The 27,491-nt window shown below is 34.8% G+C and overlaps 1 protein-coding gene and 1 pseudogene across 1 annotated transcript; one reads left to right on the top strand and one right to left on the bottom strand.

Annotated features, from left to right (window-relative positions):
* Nucleotides 1-249: 249 nt before the first annotated feature.
* LOC108210931 (uncharacterized) lies at nucleotides 250-3,523 on the bottom strand (annotated as a pseudogene).
* A 2,220-nt stretch (nucleotides 3,524-5,743) lies between these two features.
* Nucleotides 5,744-25,790, top strand: LOC108203976 (protein NAP1). Its single transcript, XM_017373195.2, has 24 exons — nucleotides 5,744-6,031; nucleotides 6,703-7,128; nucleotides 7,218-7,292; nucleotides 8,864-8,944; nucleotides 9,175-9,255; nucleotides 9,340-9,422; nucleotides 10,014-10,098; nucleotides 10,828-10,953; nucleotides 11,095-11,202; nucleotides 11,292-11,336; nucleotides 11,418-11,560; nucleotides 14,013-14,145; nucleotides 16,045-16,155; nucleotides 16,302-16,380; nucleotides 17,292-17,485; nucleotides 18,113-18,258; nucleotides 19,301-19,382; nucleotides 19,490-19,600; nucleotides 20,268-20,393; nucleotides 20,482-20,624; nucleotides 20,716-20,812; nucleotides 21,246-22,237; nucleotides 23,435-23,647; nucleotides 24,833-25,790. Exons 2-24 carry the CDS (start codon nucleotides 6,736-6,738, stop codon nucleotides 25,320-25,322), a joined length of 4,137 nt encoding a protein of 1,378 aa, XP_017228684.1. The 5' UTR covers nucleotides 5,744-6,031; nucleotides 6,703-6,735; the 3' UTR covers nucleotides 25,323-25,790.
* The last annotated feature ends 1,701 nt before the right edge of the window (nucleotides 25,791-27,491 follow it).

Below are 27,491 nucleotides of genomic sequence, written 5' to 3' on the forward strand. Positions count from 1 at the left end.
TTGTCATTGGAAATTCAACATTTAAAAATGAAATACATTTAAGAAACACAATCTAAATCTAATTTGATAATAATAGTTAATTGTTCAAATTCAAAGAGCTGGATATATAATACTCCTGCAAGAGTCTATTCTCAAAATTCTTGGCCAGCCAGTTACGACTATCAATAAATCTATGTTAGAGAAAGATGGCCTTTTTAAGGACTATGAAACAAAACCATCTGTAATATTAAATAAAGAAAAAAGTGGCAATCACAAGAAATTATTAGTTTCATTATGGAATGGGATGAAAGCATACAGTAGGATAAATAATTACAGAAACAGAGTCTTGTTATTCTGTTGGTATGATAATTAGAGATCAGCAGGGAAAATTTATGAGTGATAATATGATATTTCATGGTCCTCTTAGTGTACGTGTCGAAGATGAAGCATTGGGAGCAAAAGAAATTCTCTTGGATAGTTGGATATGTTCATCAACATGTTGTCGTGTACATGCTTAATGGCAGATCAGACATCTTCTTCGAGTTCATTGATAGAAATGCAATCATGGCATGTCAGACATCTTCTTCAAGTTCGTTGGCAGAAATGCAATTAAATTTACAACCCTGGTGTTGATTGATTAATGATTACTTAAAATATTCTCTCAAAAAAAAATGATTACTTAAAATAAAGAATGCAAACTAGGTAGCGTAAGAGTGCTTGTAAAACCATGTTGAAGAGGCCCTTATTCTTTCAAATTTGGTAGCAAAAAGCCTGAACACATAGAATTAACAGAGAAAACGTCGTGGTTTCTGGAACACACAACATGCATACAGTGATACAGGATTAGTACAATGCCAGACCGAGCCGAAAATTTAACATTTAACCATTAAATTTAGTTTAGCAAAATTTTAGAGGAGACAAGATCATATCATTCGGTTTAAAGTAAGGTACAGTAGAGGAACTAAAAGAATTTGAATGAATCTGCACACCCCATATTACGGGCAAAACTCAAACTATAAAGTAATTAAAATCTCAGTCTACTAAAATGTTACAAGGTGATCTAAGAGCAAGTCCAATGCATATAGCTATGATCGGTTGTATATCATTAATATGTATTAAACAAGTTTGTAAAATCACCATTTCAATGCATAGCTATACTTATTTGGATATTTAGGACTAAAGATTGCTAGAGCAACCGCAAAGCAGTCTCGTTTCGTGCATTGGGTCACGTGAAGCGGTATTAAAGTGGAAAAAAGGGGTCAGCTGGCGTCGGTGGAAAATAGAAAGAATTAGGTAGTCACTCTTTCCTGGTCCCATTCCGTGAAAAATGATTTAACAGGACCTACAAAATATGAAAATAGTGCGTTGAATAAAGTGAAACGGGCCGCAAGGTTGGAGTCATTCGGCCCATTCTTGTTCTGGGACTATTTTTACTTACGTGGAACATGTATGATTCAGAAAATTGAAAAACTAGTCCTACATGCTACGGGCCTACGGTTGCTCTTGTAACCATCCTTGTCACATCATCAACCAACTAAAGTTAGAAGCGTTTGGTAAAAAACCAGGAAGATTTGAATGTAGTTGGTCCTATTTTAGAAATATGTATTGACACACTGGTTGGATTTTAAGACCAAAAACTAAGTTTAGATCTCAAATTATAGCAAATGTTAGTCATTTTAACTTGTAGTTGGTCCTATTTTTAAAACAATGTATTGACACCGTATTCTAAGACCAAAAACTACTTTAAGTCATTTTAATTTTAGCATTGGACTTGCTCTCACACAACCATAAAAACTAACCTTGATCCAGAATATTTTCCTTCCAAGTTATAAGATGGCCGGATGCGTCTATAAATTGCTTGGAATGTCTGTCCACCGGTGGGTGAAACTTTTTGCCCTTCCTCAGCTGCCGAGCTCAGTAGCTTCACAACTGAATCAGCTTCAAGTTCTTTTTGAGTAAGAGCTACAAACATAGGATGACCCTCCGAACAAGCATTCATCCACTCTTCAAGTTCCTTCACACCTCTGATTGTCCAAATAATTCCACCAACTCGAAGAATCTTCTCTTTAAATAGAAAAATCATTGGCTTCTAGCAAGTGAAGGTTGACCACTTGATGCCGGTGATTCTTCACTTTTAAAGCGAGGATCTGGAAAAAAAAATTGATAGCTGGGGTTTGTAAATGTAGTTTGGGATGTATTTCATGAAATTAGTCCCAACTACTGATACGTTCTGCTACTGAACAGGGTTTGCCTTATTCAGTGCTTATTTCTGTTCTATGACATACTCTGTCACCTTCTCTCTCAGTCTCAATTGCATTCCTATCATCAATGTCTCAAAGGTGCTGCTAGACTGATTAGAAGCACACTAAAATCACAACCAACATCTGCAAACTCAATCTTTTTTGTACTGGGTCAGAAGGCAGACAGAGTTGTATATAGTGAAGCTAGTAGTCAACATGAGAAGGAAATATTGGAACTGTGAGCTCGAGCTCCATTGAAACGCTTCGTTTGGTGGCAATGTAGACTTGCTAAAATAAGGGGTTGCTTCATTCTCCATGTGTTTGTTAAGTAGTAACATGTCCGGGTTTTGCACACCATTATACTTGAATTTTAATTTTATTGCAATAATGATCTTTCTAGAAGAAAACTTGAAAACTGATATATATCCTTAACACCACCTTAAATTTTACTAGGTCTAAACTTTGAATAATAGAAATAAATTGCAGTTCGTCCATTCTGCAAGTTGCAACAAGCCAACACACACAAGACAATCCTATAAGAACGAAGAACCAATCTAATATTTTTGTTATGAGCAGAGTTATGGCAAAAGGCTAAGCTGAACTGCTGAACTATGCAACCATTTTCAATAATATTCTAAAGCGTGACTACACGCAGTAAGAACTCCTACAAAAGTAACCCTATTAGGTTTTATCTTTGTCTTTACCATCTCTTCAGACAAATTAATAGCCTCAGACCTCAGTGGCATGTCCGTGCACAGCAAACCCAACAACTATTGAACCAAAAGAATAGACATTCCGTTCCCTCATTCTCTTGAAAATACTATATGCCTCCTCCACATTTCCACAAATGCAGACCCAACAACAACATTGCTAGTAGGTCTGTAACCAGATTCCTCAGCAATATTCCTAAGCCAACCCGCATACTTAGCAGAACCCAATTGAGCACACGCGGAAATAACCCAACCAAATCTGTCAAAAAAAAAAACGAAAGAAAGAAATAACCCAACTGATGTAACCTCATCAGTCTCAACATTACCATATTGCATCCTCTTAAAAAGATTCAACACCTCTCTTGGCCAAGCATTTTGTGCATACCCCGTAACCATCGCAGTCCAAGCCACCATATCCTTAACAGGCAACTCATCAAACAACTCCTTAGCAGAATCCATATCCCCGTACACAAACGTCCAAGAAATAACATCCCTAACCACCAATAACATCCCTAACCACCATTTCCTAAAAACCGTCATCGTATTCCGCACAACCAAATCAAAATCAAACCCGCCAACACTAACAATGTCCATGTATCTGCACTCCCAGACCAACATTAACATCCTCCCCCAAGCTACACGCCTTCAGCAAAGCCGAAAACGTAAACGAAACAGGAGCCATCCTCTCCATCCTCATCAAACCATGCAACCTAACTGCCTCCCCAATCGATCCTTGTACACAATAACCCCTAATAAGAGAGCAGTCCAAATAAAACTATTTCTCTGCGGCACCTGATCAAACACATGGTGTGCGTACTTGTCTAAAGGAAAACCCACATTAGAAAGCATCCTAAGTAACTTGGTGAAAACATAACATGATTAGCAAGTGTTTTTGTTTGTTTTTTTTTTTGTCAGGAGGCATGAAGTTGTTTTATTTGAGCAGCAATTAGAAAAAAAGAAAAGAAAAGAAAAGTTGCGGCGATTAGCAAGTGTTGAGACAAGGTTTGTTTCTAGAAGCTTCCGCTGGCGATATGGAAGCAAGCCAGCAAGGGCTCCGTCGCTCAGATAGTTTGGTAGACGTATTTAGCTTCTTTGGTGCACAAATCGAAGCAATTATTTTACAAAATTCAACAAATTTTACATAATATTCAATAAATTTAATTTAGTCCAACTTATTAAAAAATCTCTAATAATTCATAATTATCCGTCTTCTAAAATCTTGGCGTGTGTAATTTATTTATATTCGACCAACATCAAATGTGACCTTGGACTTTTTTTGATTTCATTAGTAAATATCCTTTTTCACATATTAAAATAAAATAACAATAAATATTATATTTTTATCAACGCACTTTTAAATAACAAATTTTATCCGGAAAAACAAAAAAAAATTTAATTTATTCGTAAAGAGTTATCCTTGTGATATAACTTGGAGGACGTGTAATTTGATGTGAAAGTAGTATAATAAAAACGTTAACTTATATCTTATTAATTTGAAATTTAACAATATGTAATATTCGGACTTTTTAATTCAAATCCTAGATCAACAAAATTTTGTTAATCATCTAAAATCAAACAAATTATTGAAACAATAAAAAACTCAAAATCACAACCCTGCATGGATATATTCACAGTTAAAATACTCTTAAATAAAGATGACTTATTCAATAATCACAATATCATATAATACAAAATCAACAAGACTCGCATGAAACACGCAATTTCGCTTTTTTCAACACTTAATATATGAAATATATTAGAATAATAATTACAAATTTTAGCAAGTAAGTATTGTTTGAAGATTCAAAATTAGCATTTTTAAAATAATTCTGAACCTTTTAAATTAATAAAAAAATTCTAAACAAGTTTTTGAAATTTAATTCTTGTAATTTTAAGCAACCAAATTGCAAAGATCTTTTTAATCTTATTTTTTCTAAAACGCTGTTGGGTTTTTCTATCTTATATGTTTTCTAAAACATGTTATATGTGAGTTATAATCATGTTAGGAGTGATGTTGAATTTTTTTTTACAAAAATCAATGTCGTTGTCGTCCTTATATCACAATTTAAAATATTAATATTCTCATTATTATGATATAAAAAATGGTCCCAATAGCACTTATTAAAATTATATTGTGTATCATCTTTGATTAGTATCGAAGATGCTATTTCATATAGTATTTATTGGGGTTAAAACATATAGCGTTTTGTTATGATTAAAAGAACAAAACACGTTTTGTCAGGGTAAAAATACAAAACGCTATTTTGTGTAATGTTTTTCTGAAATTAAACTAATAAAAACACTTCCCGACCTAGTGTTTTGTTTGTTTTAGAATTAAAACCGTTGAACTATCCAACATTAATAAATAATATTTGAAATATTTTTTTAATTTTATAATTTTAGACATTATTTATGTGTTTTATGACATTTTTTCAATAACGTCTTCTAAAATTTTTTTAACACCCATGTGCATATTCTAACATGTCATGCAAGATTATCAATTACATAAATCAAATAACACTCTGTTCATAGGTAACATGTCATTTGCAAGATCACCGATTACACAAATCATTTTATAAACAATTGAGAAAATTTTTGGACATTTTTGAAATGTTCATTATTTTTTCTGTGCATTTGAATTTCTCGATATGATTGATATTAAAAAGACAAACTTTATCCACAAATAAAATAAATACCGATAACCATCTTATTATAAATTATAAATTCTAAATAACCAGAAAAGAAAGAAAACAAAAAAGACAAAGGCGAAAACTGTATTAATCTGTATATTTTTGTCTCAATGCTAGCAAGTTTACAATGATAAAATCTTACTCTTAACGACTCCTCTTCCTCCACCACCACCATCACCATCATTTTACAACTAAGCACCAACATAACAATTAAATTACTCTATACTCTACTAATTATACTCATATAATTCTTCCATCACCAGCTCCACCACTCTCCTACTCCCCTGCTCTCTATATATACTTACAACATATATACGTATGTACTGGTGAAGTCAGATCTGGAGTTCCAAGCTTTTATTCCACCTACACTACCATTTTTAACTACTACTCTCGCTTTCTCAACTTCACCATAGTAATCTCTCTCTCTCTCTCTCTCTCTCTCTCTCTCTCTCTCTCTCTCTCTCTCTCCCTCTCATCCTCCCTCCCTCCCCCTCTCTCTATTTATATACTGCTCGTTTTATGAGTTCTCGTGTATGTATTTACATTTGTCCAATTATGACCACATTTTAGCTGCTAAGTTAAATTATGCAAAGTTCTTTTAGTGTTTAGAGAAATATATGCTTTATATAGGCCTAGGTTAACTTTACAAGTACACTGGGGAGACGTTCTCTTAATAGGTGTTAATCTTGTTTTTTGTGGATTAGGGAATTAGAATCTGGAGCAGTTAATACTCGCCCTCTATAGACATTTATAGGGTTTGAAACTGTTTATTGTGTTTGTTCGAATTGAATATGTAAAAGAATTTCATGAAGTATAAATGTCTGATTATTATTTACTGTACTTTTGTTCCGAAGATATGCATAATGCTGCTAATTTATAAGCATTTTCCAACAACTAATTTACTATACTTGGTTTTGGTACTTGATAACTCATTACAGTATGATGACCGAGCAAACGAATAATGTGATTGCTCAACCTTTTTGTTTGTTTGTTTGTTTGTCAGGAGTGATTGCTTAACTTTAGATCTAAATAAATACCATTTTTTGCTTAATTTGTTGTTTTAAGGCAATCATTTATGTGCAGAGATATTGGATGTTGTTTAATATTTAAAGACCAATGTCTAGACAACATTTTCCAGCACAAGATGTGTCACCCAGATCAAGAGAATATGAAGGTCCGTCGAGGTGGAATGAGTATTTAAGCCAAGAGGTCACTTTTCAAGTTGAACCAAGGACTTCTAGGAATGTTCGCTCTGAAGGACCAGCACAGAGTTCAGTTGGGTCTCATAAGGGATTAAATATGCTGTGGGTTTATCAACTTACACAGGTTGCTGAAGGGTTGATGGCCAAAATATATCGATTAAACCAAATTTTGGACTACCCGGATACAGCAGGTCACATGTTCTCAGAAGCATTTTGGAAATCTGGGGTCTTCCCAAATCTTCCTAAAATTTGCACCATTCTCTCCAAGAAGTTTCCAGAGCATCACAGCAAATTACAACTTGAACGAGTAAGAATTGATCTTGTTCACCTGTCTAGTGTGTTTTTGGAATATTTTATATGCACCCTGTAATTTATCCTAATAAAAAATTCCTTTAGGTCGATAAGGTTGCAATCGATGCTTTAAATGACCATGCAGAAGTTTACTTACAAAGCTTGGAGCCCTGGGTTCAGGTGTAATTTTTGTAAACTATTATCTTGCTTGAATTTTATTGCTGAAGTATAAGTCACTCGTAGTTTTTGGTTTGTAATGTTTTTTTTTGGGGGTGGGGGAGGCTAGTCTACGAAATTTGTTTCTTGAATGGTGTACAGTGTTATGCTAGTGGATGATTTACCGTGTTTGGAACTAGAATTGAAGATTGACGCATATGCATGTTTAACAAATTTCTCCACAACTTGTGCTTAATTAGCACAAAATTGGCATAATATAGCAATAAAGAGTTAATTGTCATTTTAATTATCCATAACATCAATTCATGCCATTTGCGGTTTGCCACTAGTAGACCCTTGCGTGGACATGTAAGATATTGTAAATAACAGAGGATGCTGTATGAATGCTGTTGTTTTAATTTTTTTTAACTTTTTATTTTACTATCAGAACCTAATGGTATCATCCACTTGTTAACCTGCACGACTTGAGATTTTCTAGTTCTAGGATTGTGGAGGATAAGTTTAACTGCTTTAAAAAAGTGAAATCCTTGGAACAAGTCGGATTCTCGTGGATACAATTTGTTTTTTTTTTTTTGTGATTTAATCTAAGTTGGATTTGGCTTTAAGAATATATTGGATGAGACTGAATTTGTAATGAGAGCTAACTTTTACAAGATTACAAAAATTGTTTGCATTGGATCCCTCCTCCCTGCACACACAGAAAGGGGGGGGGGGGGGGGGGTGAGAGAGAGAAGGGTAGGGAGCGAGAGAGAGGGAGGTATTATGGATAAACAATTGCAATATGTAAATAGAAGGAAAGGATGCCAATTTCATTCTACATGACTCTTTATGTACATGTACTGTTAATATACATGTCTCTTTATGTACATGTACTGTTAATATAAAGCTGCGAAGAGTTTGTTTCTTAAGTTAGGGATACTAGACATTGCTTTTCTTGGCAGGAAATAGTAAATAAATACTGTAACAGACTGATAAAAGAAGGTCTTGCCAATACTCTGCTTTGTTCTGAACCCCTCCTGTAAGGGAAAATAAGTTTGATATGCACTTAAGGACAATGGATGAGATGATTGGCAGGGTGTAGGGCTATTAATTTTCCAAAACTGATCAGTCTGGTTAAATTTAGATTGCTTTTGTTTATCTTTTGTGGTGAAGTTGGAATATATTTTCCTGTGTACAGTTGACAAGGATAGAATTTTTTATATTTGTAGTAGGAGCATATCTATAATGTTAAAGTGAGAGAACCACGATAAAGATTTGATACATTCATTACTTTAGTGTGTTGATTTGCATGAATTTGTCTAATCTCATAAACTTCTGCTTCTTTAGGTGCCTGAAAGCATAAAAAAATGCTTCATAGCAAGTCTGGAGCACGACTGTGCACAACTTATTAAAAACAATGTCATTAATGTTTGCACATTCATTTCTGATAAAAAAGACTCGTTCAGTTGGTGTTGTTGGTTTTCTGTGCATTTCTTACTTCTCCATATGTTATTCCAATTTTACATTGAGCTAAGGCCTTCAATCACATATGTAGTTCTGAAATTCTTATATTTTGCTGTAATTGATTGGACTAGTTGCTTCTGGATCTAATGGCATTTCGGGAGCAAGCTCTACGACTCATACTGGATCTAAGCAGCACCGTAATTACATTGTTGGTGAGTTACTAGTCTTTGGTATCACCACACGTAGTTTAGGTCATTGAGGCTGAATAAGAAAAATGGTGAAGTTGAATTCAAATTCAAATTTAAGTATCTGCCAGTTTTCATCTTGATTAAAATAATACCAAATAGTGAATACATTTGAAAATTAGTTGGACAATTTGAACAAACATAGACTTCTGGGTTTCTAAGGTATTTCTCTAATTTCTAGGTCACTTCTCTTGCAGCCCCACCAGAACTCCCTCATACTACACGCATTTATGGACCTTTTTTGTTCCTTTGTAAGGGTTAATCTCCTTGCTGAGAAGGTAAGAATACGTTCTATGCGTGTACTTTGTTAATGTGGTGGTTCATACTTCAGTAACTTATTCAGGCTGGTACTTCTGCCACAGATACCTAGAAAAATGATGCTACAGGTGTACAACCTTTTGCATGCCATGTTAAGAAGTGATCGAGATTGTGATTTCTATCATCGGTGAGACCATCCTTTTTGCATTCTTCTTAGTTACCATTCTACTTTAAACTTTCATATTACAGCAGTGATGGTTTTATTGCATGTAATTAATTAGTAAGCAAGTAAGACTTTAGAAATTACTAAACTGGTTCAAACTGATTTGAGTATTTTCTAATAAAAAGGACATGCTACAAGCCTACAACCTAGGATTGTTATTTGAGTAACTTTAAACTCAATAGACCAGGTTTTTATGTTATCTTTCTATTCAGCCTAATTAAAAGCTTCTAATCCATCTCTTGCAGACCCTTTGATAATATTAAAAGATTTATCTAACTAATTATTTTACAACAACATGAAACATTATGTTTTATAAAGACAAGTCCATTTGATTGGCTGAAGAAACATAAACATGTGATATAAAGAAAACTAAATGTGAATAATCAATTAATGATAGTAGTATGCACTGCCTGAAATTAACACAGGGCAGTAATAGTTTGATCTGATTTGAAATTATACTTACAGCATGTCAGCATATAAGCAATGGTTTTATTTTAATAATCTACTGCATTATTTATCTAATTAAGCTTAGATGTTCTATTTTTCTGGATACAGCTTGGTCCAATTTATAGACGCCTATGATCCACCATTAAAAGGGTTACATGAAGATCTGAATTTTGTCAGTCCTCGTATTGGAGAGGTATGGTATCTAATATATTTGTTTATTAATTAATATTATAAATTATGCAAAATAGTGCGTTTTGAATTTCTTGTCTTTGTTGTTGTTTCTGACCACATAACAAACATATTGACATACATATGCTCAATCTCCAACCTTACATTTTAACTGATGAGCTGAAGTTATATGCTTTTCTTATTTTTGTCGGGATAGCCATTTCGATGTGTCAGGAGTTACTGATCCTAGCAGCGGAATGTGCTCTTCTGCTAAAACTAAAAGTGATAAAGCTGGTATTAAGCCTGCTAAAATGATTCGAATGAAATAAGAATATTTTATCTTCCATTTAATGGAGGTGGACGACTCATTTTTCCCTGGTATTCTGTCACATATTGCATGTGATCAGCTGGGAGGCTTATTCAGACCTTTTATGGATCAAAGGGTTCATTTATAAGCTATATATAAAATATTAGAAGCAAATATCATATATCACATTACTACCCGATCAGGTGGTGGCGAAGTGATAAATTGGCAACATTGTCCTAATTTGACAATGATGTTTGTATGTTCAATATCTGTTCTTATTTGTTTCTGAGTAGTGTTAGGAGTGGTTCTCTGCATAATACTTCCAATATCATCAATATTTTAATTTGTTATTTGAACCCTTTTACTCCTGCTGCTTAGATATTATAAATTAGGTGCTGTAAATAATTTCGTCGACAACTATGACAAATAACCTTGTATTTGTATCAGGTTTTGGAAGCTGTTGGGCCCATTGTTTTTTTATCAACTGACACAAGAAAGCTTAGAAATGAGGGTTTTCTAAGTCCATTTCATCCTCGATTTCCCGACATCCTTACAAATTCAGCGCATCCAATGGTAATTACCTTATCTTAATGGTTGGTGAAATATGGATAAGGATTTCATTGTAGTACTTGGTATAATTGTTCAGCTATTACTTGTATAACAATTACAATCTCATGCCACCTCTCTATTTACACTGTACTCATGCTCTTGCAGAGGGCACAGGACTTGGCAAATGTAACATCGTATCGGGATTGGGTATTAATTGGTTATCTTTGTTGTCCGGATGAACTTCTGCGTGTGACCAGCATTGATATCGCTTTGGTAATAGTCAGCAATCATGTGTCATCCGTTAAGTTTTGTTAACATTTAAAACAAACATATAATTTTCTATTTTTGCTGGCTTCTTTCAGGTGGTTCTGAAAGAAAATTTAGTCCTCACTCTATATAGAGATGAGGTAAGTTCTATTGCTTACTTTAGAAACACATATTAATCGGGCTGAGGCTGATTACTTTGTGATTTATTTTTAAATATGCAGTATATACTGTTGCACGAGGAATATCATATGTATGTTTTGCCACGGATATTGGAATCCAAGAAGATGGCCAAATCTGGACGTACAAAACAAAAAGAAGCAGATCTGGAGTATAGTGTTGCAAAGCAGGTCGAGAAAATGATTAGGTACAGACTAAAGCTATATGATTTTATATGTCCAATGTAACATACTCTCTATTATGTTTATTTCCACAACACCGCCAAATATGAAGGAGAATAATAAATAACAGGAGCAAAATACTATTAATATTAAATTAAGGTGCGATATCATAATCGGTCTCTCTGCTATCCCGCATGTGGAATCACCTCTAACAAATGGATATGCATCGGTAGAAAGGTCTGTGTACTATGACTAAGATTCTTTTAAATGTTTGTGGAACTATACAAAACCTTACTAGGAATCTGTGACCATACAATCATGCCAAAATCTTATCTAAACAGCGTCATCTGATGCAGATTTACTACTTGGTTTCTCAACATATATCTTCACAAATATATATCGTCACTATTGTCTTATAAAGCTCCCAATTCGAATAATTTTAAAATATTAATACTGTCTAATACCATAATACACGTTGCAACATGCTCTAATCTTATAACATCCTTGTCAATATTCGAAATTCTTGTTCCTTAATCCCAAGTGCAGTGGTACCAACATTCTAAATACATACACGTACTTGGTTGGCACTTCTTCCCCTTGAACACTCACGACGTCTGCACTTTCCACATGATTTTCTTAATCAATCCTAATTTGTTTGGCAATCATTTTGTACTTTATATACTGCACAATATGTCCTAATATACATTCAGTTGTTAATTTTCCACTTATTATCCACGGATTAAATACACTAAACTACATTATGTTCAAGTGTTAGTAGTTAGTAATATTCTATAATTAGGAACTCATGTGACATTCATCTCACTCAAGTTTATATATAAGTACTTCATCATGGATGTTCTTACTAATATCGAGTCATCGATGTACATGGCACTTTGCTACTCAAGAAATAAAAAATCCTTATGGCTTGTTCGGGAACTTGGATTTCATTTGAAATCCTGGATTTGATCAAATGACATGTTTGGATACACAAAAAAAGTTGGTTTTGAATTTTATTTGAAATTCTGGACATTCAAATACTAGTATAAAGCTGAGAATTTGAAATGACCTCAAATCATGTCATTTGAATCCAAAATTTGAAATGAAATACATATACCCAAACGCAATCTTAAGTTTTAAGGAAGAGTGCCAGCTGGCTGGAGAAACCTAAACTTAAACTTCACATATGGCCTTGTTTACTTTAATGCTGACTTGATTGATTCCTTCGTGTTATTAGATTGCTGAGCTCATCGCTCCTCTTAAACAAGTTATATGTATAGAATGATAAGTTGGATATTATTTAGGAGTATAGAGAATAAGAATAAGTTATATGTATAGAATGATAAGTTGGATATTATTTAGGAGTATAGAGAATAAGAATAGGGTTGTGTGGGTAATGTGGATGATGTGATGTGAGTTTAGAGAATAAGAATAGGGTTGTGTGGGTAATGTGGGAAAGGCATTATCAAATTGATGTTTACTACCACGGCGAATAGAGAGATTTTTAATGAGGATTGATAAAGGAAATACTTCAAATTTGTTTGTCTACTGGTGAGGGATGGGTTGCTTAACGGGGTATATTAGCCAATAGGATTTGTTTTATCCTACCATAAATGTCGGTTCATCTTTTTTTTTTTTTTTTTCTGAAGGGGCACAATAACTGATGGGATGCTAGCCATTTACACAACCATAATCCTATAACAATTAATATAATGCGGTGCTACCCCACAATAGGATTCCCGGAAATTGCAGAACCTGCAAGGGTACATAGACCACACTCACTAAGGGGTAATCCCACTCCTAATAATGTGTGTGTTGGAGAGGAATTGAACCCCCGACCTTGTAAAGACAAGTACAGGTCATATCACTGGACCAAAGGGAAATTGATTTAATTACTCAGCAAGCCCAAAATGTTCTCTGATAGCATTAAATTGTAAGAAAGTGATTTTAGGCCTGTCCACAACTCGTTTGTCCGTAAAAAAGTTGCATACATTTTTGATAGTTGGTAGGGCAACTTGTAATGTTTGGTCAGCAAGTGCAATATTAGCAAAATTGAGTATAATTTTGAACATTTGTCAGAAGTTCTTGTGTTTGTCGGGGAAAATTTATTGATAGGAATAGAACGTCCCTCCATGGAACAGTATTTTCAAGTTGAGGTGTCAGTTATAACTTAGGTTGGGGGGAAATAATCACGAAGAGCATTCAAGTGCTAACAATGTTGAGGTGTCTGATAAGTCATAACTTAGGTTCTGCAATATATTGACCAAGAACTTTGAGGAAGTTGCAACAGCTTCTTTTGGTCTATTGATAATGTTCTTTAGTAGATGATGTTAGTGTTTGATTGTGGAATGTAAATTATTGTTTACTCTATGAATTTATTGTTCTGTTTCACCAAAAGTAGTTGTGATCAAGTTTTGTTTTCTTGTATTGTTGTCTCATACCGCTTTATTGTTGATGTATTTAAGATCTAATTAACTGCAGTGAGGTCCATGACCAAGCATTATCATCCTGTGATGCCATCCACCGGGAAAGGAGAACATTATTAAAACAAGAAACTGGAAGAATGGTTCTTTTCTTTACTGACCAGCCGAGTTTACTGGCTCCTAATATTCAGGTACATTTTTTTTAAGGAGTGCTTTGATAAATTGTTTGCAAATTATTTTTTATGTTTCTCACAAACAGCTGTCTTCGTACTAGATGCTGTCTTGTGTCTTATGTAGTTTTAGTTGGGAAGTCTTGAAATTATCATAAAAATTGTTCGCGAAGCTGACAAATACCGTTACAAGTTACAACACTGTCAAAGTAAATCGGGGGATCCGGAAGATTCAATATATTCTCATAGAGCTATCTACATTTTTTTCACGCATTTTTGACGGGCGTATCTCATAATCAATATTCTTCCACTTTTTCTCTTCTCTCTCTACATGAGGCTTCCAAGTTAACTTTACAACTCTACACGATTTTGTTAGCTGATTAGAATTAATGCACATTTGTCATATTTGCAACCAAGGATATCGAGGTTTCCTTCATGTTATATTGTTGGCAGTGTTTTCTATGTTGGCCCTCCTTTATTGTGTTAATACCTATAGCCTATAGGAGAGTGGTTGTTAACTATTTTCAACTTCGCACTTCCCAGCTTGTCCTAAACTGTCATCCCTGTGCAAATTGGAAGCTCATATCTCCCATCTTCTACACTGGCCTGTGACTCTTATTTAAACAAGAGTTTTCATATTCAAGAACATGCAACAATGAGATGACCATGAATACTGATTGACAGAAAATTGTCTAATGTTACTGGTAATAGTTATAGTGTGACAATTAATTTGTGATTGGAAATTCCATAATGTAATCTTGATTCGTAGCCAGTAGCTACATGGCTGAAATTTAATCAATTTGCTTGCACATGAAAAGTGTGGTTCTTTTCTATCCTTGCTAACATCGTGTCTAGGTGAAACTCAGTTATGCTCTCCTGAATTTTGTAATATGGAGTGCATACTCCATAAGGCTCTAGGGCTCTGAACTCTGTACTCGCTAGAATATGGAACATATTGGTGGACTGCGGATAGTGCTGGGACATGCTAGGACATGTGCACTGCACTATAAAGCCTTCTGGATAACACTCTACATACTTAATACTAAAAATAATCTGCCAGAGCTGGTGTTTTCCCTATATGCACTTGTGTGTAATAGTACTCTATACTGTAGTATACTCGTCTCTACAAGACTCTACAGGAGGGGTTGGAGATCAAAACTAGAACCATCCTAAGAGGATGCGACGGCATATATATAGGTGAAGGGAAGCCTGCCTTGCATGCATTGAATGAATAGAAACTGATCAAAATTCCGGCATTTCTGACATCTCAAGTGCTTTGGTGGACAAGTAATGCTCGGTGGGTAAAATACTTTTCAGTGAGCTTGGATTGATTCTTTACGCCCACAGAAGACCCCAACAAGTGTCAACCGTGCTAGGAAATACTAGTGGTTTTTTTAGGCTTCTTGAAAACATTTGTTTATGCATCTAGACATAATTTTTATTTTCTCTCAGATAGTGGAAGTGTTTAAATTTCATTCAAGGATTTAACACGGAATCGTGTTTGAGTGTCCAAGGCTCCGACGCAGGCACGGCGCTCAAAACCAAAGAGTCAAAGAAACACAGGATGAAAGTAAAACTTTAATAGGGACGTGACAACCTAAAAAACGGGCAAACCTTTCCCAATTGTATGTATACGGAATTTGTTGTCAAAATTCCATCATTTGTCACATTTCATACATCTTAGATATCCTCTCTGTATACTTATCTTGTAATATGGCATTGGGCATTAACTTGTTCTCTTGGCCAAGTTTTTCGCACACTCTTGAGATTTACAGCTTACTTCAAATATTACTAACAGATCTCACTAGTTAAAGGTTGAAATGTTCCTTTCATGACAAAATACTGTAAATGCTCTGATAAGATTAAAAAGTCATCTATATGAAAGACCGTTTTCATGACATTTTTATTCTGCTTCCGCAGATGGTCTTTTCTGCCCTGGCTTTAGCTCAAAGTGAGGTTATATGGTATTTCCAACATGTAGGCATTGCATCGTCAAAATCTAGAGCAGCTAGAATGGTGCCGGTGGGCATTGTAAGTCTATTTATTTTGTTTAAGCTTTTTCTTGTAAGACTGTTTACAGATGGATAGGTTTTGCTCTCTCTCTTTTTTTCTTTGAGCCTTTGACTCTATGGAGCCTGCTGTGTTAAATTGACTGACATGCTTTATCATGATTGTAGGACCCAAATGATCCAACTATTGGGTTCTTGTTGGATGGGATGGACCGGCTTTGTTGTTTAGTCCGCAAGTATATTGCAGGTTAGCTTGGTTCTAAATGACGCAGTACTTCACTGTTATGTGTTATTTACTTTCTATTGTGGGTTGCACTTTTTATTATGTAGATCCTGGTTCTTAGAATGATTATTTTACTGCTTCCTTTTATTTTCTCATTTTAACTTGCAAATCTGTAGTATCAGATGCTTCCATATCTTTATTTCTGAATTCTAATGGTTGTTTTATTATGCTTATTAACGCTTGTTGGGATGCAACTTATGTCAACTACTCGGTTATATTATTATTTCTGTACTAGACTGTTGGATACTGATCACATAGCATTGCAGATATAATACAATATAGGGAAATGTAAATTTGCTTCCCATTCTCCGATTGGTCAACAAATAGTATGTTGAAAGAAGATTTGTGAATTCATTACATATAGTCATATACAGAAAGGATATGGAAAGAGAGAAATGCTCCAAATTAAATTCCTGGGCATATATGTGAGGCAACTCGACTAATTTAATGAGCCTTGATTAGCTCCCCATCATGATAATAATCAAATGCAAACACTTTGCTGAATAAGGCAAATATATCATTTTTTTTTCTTCAAGAACACGAAAGAGCTCAATGACCCGTTGTAACCCAAAAAATGGTTCATGTCGTTACCTTGATATTGGAGATTATTAACAACATAATACTTGTAGTGGAAGCGTAAGATTTCTTATATTCCAGAGAGGGTCAAAATACACACCAGAATTGATGTTAGGTATGAAGAATAATATAGTATCATGGAAAAGCTGCACCTAATCTCATTAGTGTTGTTGATCACCTTATCTCATTATGGTTGTTGATTTTGTTACTCCATGTTTTTTGACTAATTTGAATATTATAATCTATGTCTGAATTTTGATGTAGTAATATCAGATGTCAATATATAATTCTTTTTGCAGCAATTCGAGGGTATGCCTTGTCATACCTCTCTTCTTGTGCCGGAAGAATCCGGTTTTTGCTTGGTACCCCTGGAATGGTGGCTCTTGACCTGGATGCCACCTTAAAAGGACTTTTTCAGAAGATTGTTCAGCATCTTGAAAGCATACCAAAACCACAAGGCGAAAATATTGCTGCCATCACATGTGATCTATCTGTAAGAGTTTGGCAATATGCATATCCAATTCCTATATATAGGAATAGGACTATAGGTCACATCGATGCTCAAACTGGATATTTCAGAAAAGGGCCAGCTATATAATATTGTGCCTTATGGACAGGAAAATATGAAAACATAAATCGTCAGTGATCGTTATCTAATTTCTGGTAGAGGACTTTTCACATAAATTAATAAATAGAATGCTGTTTTACTTATTTTTGGGAATCAAGTTCATAACATGCAGTGATGCAGTGTATAACGGTGTCTGTAATATGGATCTATGTTTAGTCATGTTTGTTTCTAGATTATCTTTGGAGAGAATGCGTATAGGGAAAAAAAACTTTTATTCCCAAAATTGGAAAGACATTTTGAGAGCAATTATAGAAAGGCAATATTATTTTATTGAAGATATTTATGGCCAACTAGATATCTTGTGGTGAAATTTTGGAAATTTAGGCAACAGACTGAAAGAAAAATCTGCTCCTCACTTTCCTGTCCTTCATAAATGAGGGTGTTATAGACTTAGGCCAATATTGTATCATATTTCTGTAACGAATCGTGCAACTTTTACAGAATGATTTTTGGTTGCTGTTCTTACCGATTTTAAACATGTTTGTTTATAAGGAGTTGCGTAAGGACTGGGTAGCTGTTTTAATGATTGTCACTTCTGCGCGATCATCCATAAACATTAGACATTTGGAAAAAGCTACAGTATCCACTGGGAAAGAAGGCTTATTATCAGAAGGAAATGCTGCATACAATTGGTCCAGGTGCTTTCTTGCTTTGATTTGGCACACAAATTAGATTTTTTGTACATGTATAAAACAGCAAATATGCCGTTTTTCATCTTCTAAATCTGTACTTATGTCAAATGTTAGGGTTTTCAATATGAAGTGCTGCACATTAATTACTCTAATAGTACTGGAAAGTTCTTTGGAATGTCACTGAATTTTTTTTACTTCCTTTTATGTTTTTCTGATGCCAAAAAGTGCACCAAGACATGCATTGCACATTAGAAAATTTTGGCGTCTTTAGGAATATATAATTCACAGAAACACACGAGTCTGGACAAGTTTTCTATACACTATGTGCAGCACTGTTACATTTCCATTCCTCACTAGTATCCCAACTTCTTGATAAGGTATAGACAAGCTGCTTACTTTTTTGATCTATTAGATAGACACCATTGTAGTGACTGGATCAAACCGGTATAAGTCATTGTCAAGTAACAATTCAATTACTGTTGCTCTCAGTTTTGTGACCATCTGTTTATGCATAATATATGAACCGTAAGTTTCAGTTATCAATCCCTCTCTCCATTAGAGAGTATGAATGATATCTTGTTCTATTCCTACAGTTCACCATTATATATATGTGTGGAGTGAACTTTCTTTTTAGGTGGGGGGAACATTTAGCAGTTTTTGGTTTGAAGAAATATAATACTGGCAAATATACCATCTTTAGCCATGCACCAGAAAGACACAAACAACATGATGTAATTATAAAATACTCCTTTTCTTATTGACGGAATTCAAAACTAATAAATATATCAGTGCTTACCAAGTTGTGACATGTCATGAGAAGATTTTAAATAGGCCACTTTAAAAATTTCTACCTTGCGGAGATTTCTTAAGGAGTTAACTACACCTAATAATTTAGTTGGTGACTGAATACAAGCACAAGGTTCTGAATCATAAATTCCTGATAAACACTTCATGCTATTTAATTTTAATGCATTAAATATCTATATAATTTTTGCTGTTGAAGGGAGCTATATTTACAAACTATATCTGCTTACTTCTTCCATGGCAGATGTGTCGATGAACTTGAAACTCAGCTATCAAAACATGGAAGTCTGAAGAAACTGTACTTCTATCATCAGCATCTTACAGCAGTAAGCTCTGTCTCTTTGTTTGTGTATAGATTTAAGAGCTAGTTCATTTTAGCTCTGCCGTCACATCACAATATTTGATTCTAGCCCCTTGTAACTTATTTCTACAGGTTTTCAGGAACACCATGTTTGGACCAGAGGGGCGTCCTCAACACTGTTGTGCTTGGCTTGGTGTTGCTAGCAGTTTCCCGGAGTGTGCTTCTGCAATTGTTCCAGAAGAGGTTATCAATTTATTGTTTTGAATTTGTGTTGCAAGTTTATTAATTTGTTTTTTTTTTGTGGAAAAAGATTGAGTTATCATGAATCACTAAATTCGTAATGTGAACATACTTGTTGATATGCATAAATATACAACATATATAGCCCTTTATCCTGCTCTATATGTAAACACACACACACACACACACACACACACACACACACACGGAAATTCAGGTATAAATAAACACATACATATGTAGCCCTGTGTTAGCATTAATTGCGTGTAATTAGTTCGAGTTTTACCCCCTCCTCCCTCTATTCACACATTTTTGGTTGCCATATCGAGCACGAATTGTATATGTTGTAACTATGGTGATCCAATTTTTGAACCTTGAAGTTTGTTAGAGTTCTATCCCTGACAAAAACTCTGGCTACTGAATGGATTTTTAAGCAGCCTAGAGATGTTAGGAGACTTCTTGGTGCATAACTTGATGGAGAACACTGTATTTCATACTAAAATGTGATATAGCATTTGAACTATGACTTTGTTGGCCATATACTTTTGACAGTATCGTGGCTTTTACATGCATGCTCTTTGCTCTATACATCAAAAGATCTACCTGCCTGATGTTAATTCTAGTCGTCTGAACCTAAATGCAATATTTTAATGTTATTTCATTTAAACAGATTGCTAAAATTGGCCGTGATTCTGTGCAATATGTTGAGTCCCTTATTGAATCCATTATGGGAGGATTGGAGGGGTTAATCAACATCCTTGATTCTGAAGGAGGATTTGGCTCCCTTGAGATGCAGGTTCTTACTTTTTGTCATGTTATCAACTTGAGGAATGTATCAATGATATATAAAATATTTTGTTCACTAATTTGAGGTTCAATATTAGCTTTACCCAGAGCAGGCAGCTATTCTCATGAATTTGACATCTCAAATGTCTTCTATGCCTTCAACAAAATCTCCAAAAGGTGCATCTGGTTTTCATTTCCCAGGATATGAAAGCTATCCTGAAAGTAATAGCTCTATCAAGATGTAAGATATTACAGTGTTGTCATAATCCTTTTTGGTCTTTCTGTCCACTGCAATATTTTTTTCAACAAATATTGTGTTTGTTTAATGCCAGGTTAGAAGCTGCGATGCAGAGGTTGACAAATCTTTGTTCTGTTTTAAATGACATGGAGCCTATATGTGTTCTAAATCATGTTTTTGTTCTAAGGGAGGTATGTATACTAAGATGTTATCTTGATTGCTTCATTGGTTAATTGGTAGTGATGTTGTATCACTTCACAAATGTTTACTTGAGCCTAATTAAAAATATACTTGTATTTCTCAACCAGTTCCTCAAAGTGCAAAATATGTTGCAATTCCTCCAAAACTAATCAGATAATTTATTTATATGCTTTTCTTTTATGAAGTTCATTTAACTCGAAAGTTAGCATGTAAGATATTTCACACACATCTATCTCAAATTAAATAAAACCGCAGAAGTTTTCATGTTACAATAGCTATGTGTCACAATATATGTTTAGTACTATAACTTACGTGAGCATATTTGCTAAAAAAATTAATATGTGAAAAATCATGTATGAGGACTGTAATTTAGGCATGTCTATGCCACATCGACTTATCCTAACTTTACACCTGTAATTGCAGTACATGAGAGAATGCATCCTTGGAAACTTTAGGAGAAGACTACTTGCAGTATTAAAAACTGATAATGATCTTCAACGCCCTTCAGTTCTGGAATCACTGATTCGTAGACATGTTTCTATAATTCATTTAGCAGAACAACACATCAGTATGGACCTCACCCAGGGTATCAGGGAAGTTCTGTTGACGGAGGCATTCTGTGGCCCGGTTTCTGCATTGCACTTATTTGAGAAGCCTGCTGAGCAACTTGGTGGATCGGCTACTGAAGCTGTGTGCAGTTGGTATATGGAGAACATTGTTAAGGATGTCTCTGGTGCTGGGATCTTGTTCTCTCCGCTCCACAGATGCTTTAAGAGTGCTAGACCTGTTGGAGGATATTTTGCCGAGTCGGTTACTGATCTCAGGGAATTAGAAGCCTTTGTTCGCATCTTTGGGGGATATGGTGTCGACAGGTTGGACAGAATGATGAAAGAACATACAGCTGCACTTTTGAATTGCATTGACACTTCACTAAGAGCAAATCATGAGGTATTGGAGGCTATTGTTGGAAGCATTCATGCTGGTGTCCGCATAGAAAGAGAGGCAAATATGAAGCAGATCATAGATATGGACACAGTGATTGGATTCTGTATTCAAGCAGGTCAAGCTATTGCATTCGATTTTCTTTTAGCAAAAGCTGCTGGAACTGCTCTGGAAGATGGCGCACCTCTGATACACTCATTATTAGCGGGTGTCATGAAGCAATTACCAGATGACCTTCCTGAGAAGAAAGAAAATAGGAGAGTTAGAAGAGTGGCAAACAGTATTGATGTTGTTGTTGATCACGATTCTGAGTGGGTGAGAGCGATTTTGGAGGATGTTGGTGGTGCATATGATGGTTCTTGGAGTTTGTTGCCTTATCTATTTGCCAGTTTTATGACTTCTAGCATTTGGAATACTACGGCCTTTAATGTAGACACAGGTGGATTTAACAACAACATTCACTGCCTGGCAAGGTGCACTACTGATTTTCTGACTGTTTTTAAACTCGGTTGTGCTAAAATTGTGGTGCTACGTGCTAAAGTTTTTGAATGCCCTTTGAATCCCAATGCCTTAACAGGACCTTAATTGTTTTAACTAATAAATAAATTTGAAGTAAGCCTATAGCAGTATTTATAGATATTTACCAGCATTGAAATTTTCTGGGCTTGTAAATATAAAATAGTGTTTACCAGCATATGGATATTCCCTTTGCTCGCTAACACTACTTGTACAATTTTCTGGCTTTTAAACTTTTATTAGAACTTCTACTACACTAACAGCATGGTGCTGTTTAACTTTGAGGCTGCACATGTTCTCATAATGCCATGATTTGGTATAGACCAACCAAATCCATGTTATATTTGTAGAATCTTATCAGGCTTTTATAAACATTTGCCCTGTTTGGAAGTTAGAGGTTTAAGAAAAATTTAGAGGCCTGGGCCATATTAGAGGTTTGACCATGTAAATCATTATATGTTAGTGTTTGGTAGTTAGCGGATTAAAATAGCAGTATGGACTTAAAAAGCTAATTTTGAAAAAGCTACTTGGAGGAGCTTTTTCAATTAGAGGTTTGCTATGTGTCAATTTAGAATACAAAAAGCTAATTAAACAGCTATACAGTTTCATACAAAACAGCTAATTCAATCCGCTAGTCAAAACAACTACTTCAATCTGCTAACCGCTAATTGCCAAACAGGGCCGTTATTTTCCCCCCCTTGATTTTGCATGTATAGTTTGGTCATATGCATTGTCAGTATGGTCCTCACTTATAGCTGGAATCGCTGGCATGTGTGGACCAAACATATAACGTGCTATCTGACAGTAAGTTTTGAACATGCTCAAGTAACATAATCGAACTTCCAATGTTACAGTAATGGGCTATCCACCGAAAGACAAAAATCTTAATGCTAAGTTGCTACATTAATGTGTTTGATTGTTTGAACTGGTAAAATTTAAAATCAGAGATATGTTGTTAGGGCTGTATTGAATAATAGGTATTCTACCTGGGTAAAAAAGGTTTCAATAGTAAGTGTCTACACAGGCAGCTATTTACTTCTGTTCTTCATAGCTCATCTCTTTTCCTGTTTTCTCTTGTTGGCTAAGAAAACAAATGGCCCTGCATACCTAATTATATTAACTGACATAGTATTATAACGATTTTGATTTGGCAGGTGCATATGTGCTGTAATTGCAGGAAGTGAGTTCGTTAGGCTGGAAAGAGAAAATCATCATAAACATTCTTTTTCCAATGGTCACATGGATGAAACATTAGATTCTGAAGTACATAATGGTTCGTCGGCTGAAGCAAGCATCAAATCCTTAATGCAGCTATTTGTTAAGGTATCTGCTGGGATCACCCTAGATGGTTGGAATGAATCTGACAGGTACCTATCATTTAATTTTACCATAATTGGTCAAATTCTAAACACTGGATGCTATAAGATATCCATGACTTGTCGACCCGAATAATCAGTTATTATTTACAGTATATTAAGTTAATTATGATCTCGATCTTATATGCATGCCAGTAATTCCCGCACTTTTAATTTGGTCTCCTTCTGAAGTCAATTCTACATAAGTCTAGCCATTAGAACACTCGTGCAGCTGCAAAATTAACATCTAAGAGAAAGGCCATGAGTCTTATTATGGGGGTGTTTGGATTGGCTTTTTCCTTATCTTACAAGGGCAGAAAACGTATCTATATAGATACTTTTTTTGTAAGAGGAAGAAAAGTTCAAACTAACATATACAATATTCTTAGCAGGCTCAGAATCTCAGATATCTTACACCGTAAGATACATAAAATTGGCTTTGTTTTTATTTTTTCTTTATCCCAGAAGATGTTTGCTCTGCACAACATGTTCATTCCGTAATCACTCCCTCTTATACTTGATAAGGTTGAACCTGTAGAAAGATTATACCAAAATGTAAAGCAACTATCATTAAACTGGGGCAGCAAGCTTCCTTCTCTTGCTAAAAAGCATTAAAAATAGGGAAGAACTAATAACTTTTATACATTAATGTTACGGCCCCTATTGTTTCTGTTCAATTTAAAAATGTAATAAGGGCAATGATAGTTCTTCAAGGGCCTCTTTTTATGAGTATTGGATTTGATTCACTTGGTGGGGAACTATTAACCTTTGATAGTTATTTTTTACTTTCAGTGCATTTTGATCTGGTTGGGACAGATTTGGGACTATCTTGTGGCCTTGGTAAATCTGGTTTGAATTCGATTAGGATATCATTGACCTGCTCATGATTGTACAAATTGCTATTGATGAAGTTAAAAGTTAAATCTGTGTGTGCGTGTGCGTTACAAATACAAAATCTGTTAACCCGACTCTACATTTTGCCATTAAATATCTAAATTACCCAATCAGAAGTTTTTGATTTCAGAAGTCTGCCAAATCTGTGAATTTGGTTATAGAGAACATTAGAGGTACTAAAAAAAACACTTGTTAATCATTATGAATTTCACACTGCAGTGCGTCGTCCGCGAATTGCATCCCCTATTTGTTTAGTGACTGCAAGTAGAATAGATTAATAATAAAATGTTATTTTCTGTACAGGTCTCATCTTGTACCAAAGCTAATATTCCTGGATCAATTTTGCGAAATTTCTCCATACCTACCGAGGAGCTCTCTTGAACCCCACGTCCCTTATGCAATTCTTCGTTCAATATATAGCCAGTACTACACAAGTTCTCCTTCCACCCCACTGGCATTAATAGGTGCATCACCGAGCCATTCGCCTGCTGTATCTCTATCTCATTCATCTCCTGCAGTCAGGTATCCACGTGGAGATTCAACTCCTCTGTCAACTGCTAATGATTCGGGGCATTTTAAGGGATCATCTATCCATAGCCAGGATCAAGCATATTATGATGCCGACAGTGGGAGTGTCAAAAACCGAGCTGGGAGGCAGTCTGGCCCATTAGATTATAGTTCAAGCCGCAAAGTAAAGTTCACAGAAGGTTCAACATCAGGTAGCAGCAGCAGGGGTCCCAGTCCGTTGCCAAGGTTTGCTGTTTCGAGGTCTGGTCCTCTAGCATACAAGTAGAGATATTGCAAAGTAAGTAGATGAATATTATAAATATCTGTGCTCACGTAAAACATATTTTTGAATGCACTAATTGCTAGCATGGTGATTTGTGCACAGCGTCACTATTTATACTATCACTCTGTGAGTTTGTGATGCTGCCTAACTGTTCCTGTGATTTATACAGAAGACGATAGCAGAAAAATATTCACTGCCAAATCATATATGATATATAAATGTATGCTCGTAGAAAGAAAGTAAAAGATACCCACAACTATAACCCGGGAATGCTGCTAAGAGACGTTGATTGTGAAAGCAGCAGCATTTTATCATGAGTTTGTAAAAAAAATTGAAATGAATATAATGTGTATAAATATTTGTAAGGAAATCCTCTGTAGACAACATTATTTGTTTAACGGTTCTTAGTGATGTGTGTCTAAGGGCAGAGAATAAGTACTGACTCTCATAAAAATGATTTATTTTTATTGCTGGAATTGATGTAAATGCAGGGAAGAATCTATTAACATTTATTATTCGTCCTCCCATCAAAATTTACCACTTTGAAGTAACCACAAAATTCCTTTGTTTAAAGTGAATCCTCCTAGACAATAGCATTAGTATTTGTTTAAGGGGGAATCAAATCTTAATCTCAGTGGTAAAGAGCTTATCCTCTGTCGTCCCAGGTCCTGGTTCGACCCTGGCTCACCCGAGTTTCGTAGAACAGATACTCATTTGTAAGGCTATAAGCCATATTTGTCAAAAAAAATCTTAATCATAACCCTGACAAGTGACAAAAGGAAAAACTTAACCTTCTACTGTAACTCACAAGAGTCGGTATTTAGACTCTAATCTATATGCACCTAAAAATGGTGATTCCTCTCCTTGATTAAGCGTTTGGTATACATTTTAGTGTATATGTAATATAATTTCTCATAATTTATTTTTTATAAAAATTTAAATTTTATTTAGTAAAAATTAGAATAAATATATATATAGGCACTTGCTCGAATGAGAACTTTCTTAAAATGAGAACCGTGAGAACTTTTCTAATTTATCAATATCTCATTCATTTGAACGGCCCCGCCAGGGCACCTTCACAAAAAATGTATATAATTAAGGTCTCCACCTAACTAGCCGAAAAAAAAAATAAAAAAAAAATCACTGATGACGTGGTAGTGGACTTTTTTTTTTTGAATTTTTTTTTTTGACTAGTTAGGGAGAGACTAGTTTTATATACACTTTTTATATTGGGTACCCACTAGTTTGATGTTTAGATTAGTCAAAATATGATAAATTAAGGAAGTTCTCGCGGTTCTCATTTTAAGAAGTTCTCACTGGAGTAACCCTCTATATATATATTGGATTATTAAAATACGTGTGGTGGAGTCCGTAGAGAATTGGTGACAGAGGGATTAAAATACGTGTGGTGGAGTCCGTAGAGAATTGGTGACAGAGGGATTAAAATACGTGTGGTGGAGTCCGTAGAGAATTGGTGACAGAGGGATTATATATTTCAACCTTCAAAATTGATTGTTTATTGTAGTAAAACACCGTCAATATTCAATCCTCTTGAAATGTATATATCACTTTAATATTTTTGTAAAATATAATTTTTTAATATATTTTTAAAATTCTCAGTTTTCGAATAAAAATCAGAAAATGAAAATTCTCAAAATAAAAAAGAAAATTTATATAAGTGAGGTGGACGCAGAGAATAGTAGAAGCAAATGAGTAAATTTTGAGATGTATCGCAGAAACAGAGAGCCGGTAATAAACAGTGACCAATTTTTTATTTTATTTTTCAGGTAGTGACCAAATATTTGAAAGGTATGCGCCACTAACAATTATTTTATTAAGATGGAGGATTTTTATTGATCATATTTTTTTACGGACCATGATTATTAATGAACTTTCGGCCGATAAAAGTCTTTCATCTTGACCAAAAAATGGTTGTTAGTGTGCCAGTGGCACACACGGTAAAATCCGTATTTGAAATGAGGTGACTGTGTTCATTAGCTGTTGGAGCCTTGGAGGTGGACACCAGGCAAGCACTCGCGATCCGCATACTATGTACTCTATAGCACTTGTACAAACATTTTTGTTACCTTTGCAAGTATTTAACTATAATTCACTCATATGCTCTTAATTCACTTTGATTTCATACTGCTTTAATCTTCTCATATTGCAAAC

This window comes from Daucus carota, chromosome 1 (genome assembly GCF_001625215.2).
Source record: "Daucus carota subsp. sativus chromosome 1, DH1 v3.0, whole genome shotgun sequence".
NCBI lineage: Eukaryota > Viridiplantae > Streptophyta > Magnoliopsida > Apiales > Apiaceae > Daucus > Daucus carota.

Coding starts and splice junctions, on each gene's coding strand:
- LOC108203976 (XM_017373195.2), top strand. CDS start 6,736: ATGTCTAGACAACATTTTCCAGCACAAGATGTGTCACCCAGATCAAGA. Junction 9,423..10,013: donor GATTGTGATTTCTATCATCG/GTGAGACCATCC, acceptor TTCTGGATACAG/CTTGGTCCAATTTATAGACG. Junction 11,203..11,291: donor CCAGCATTGATATCGCTTTG/GTAATAGTCAGC, acceptor GGCTTCTTTCAG/GTGGTTCTGAAAGAAAATTT.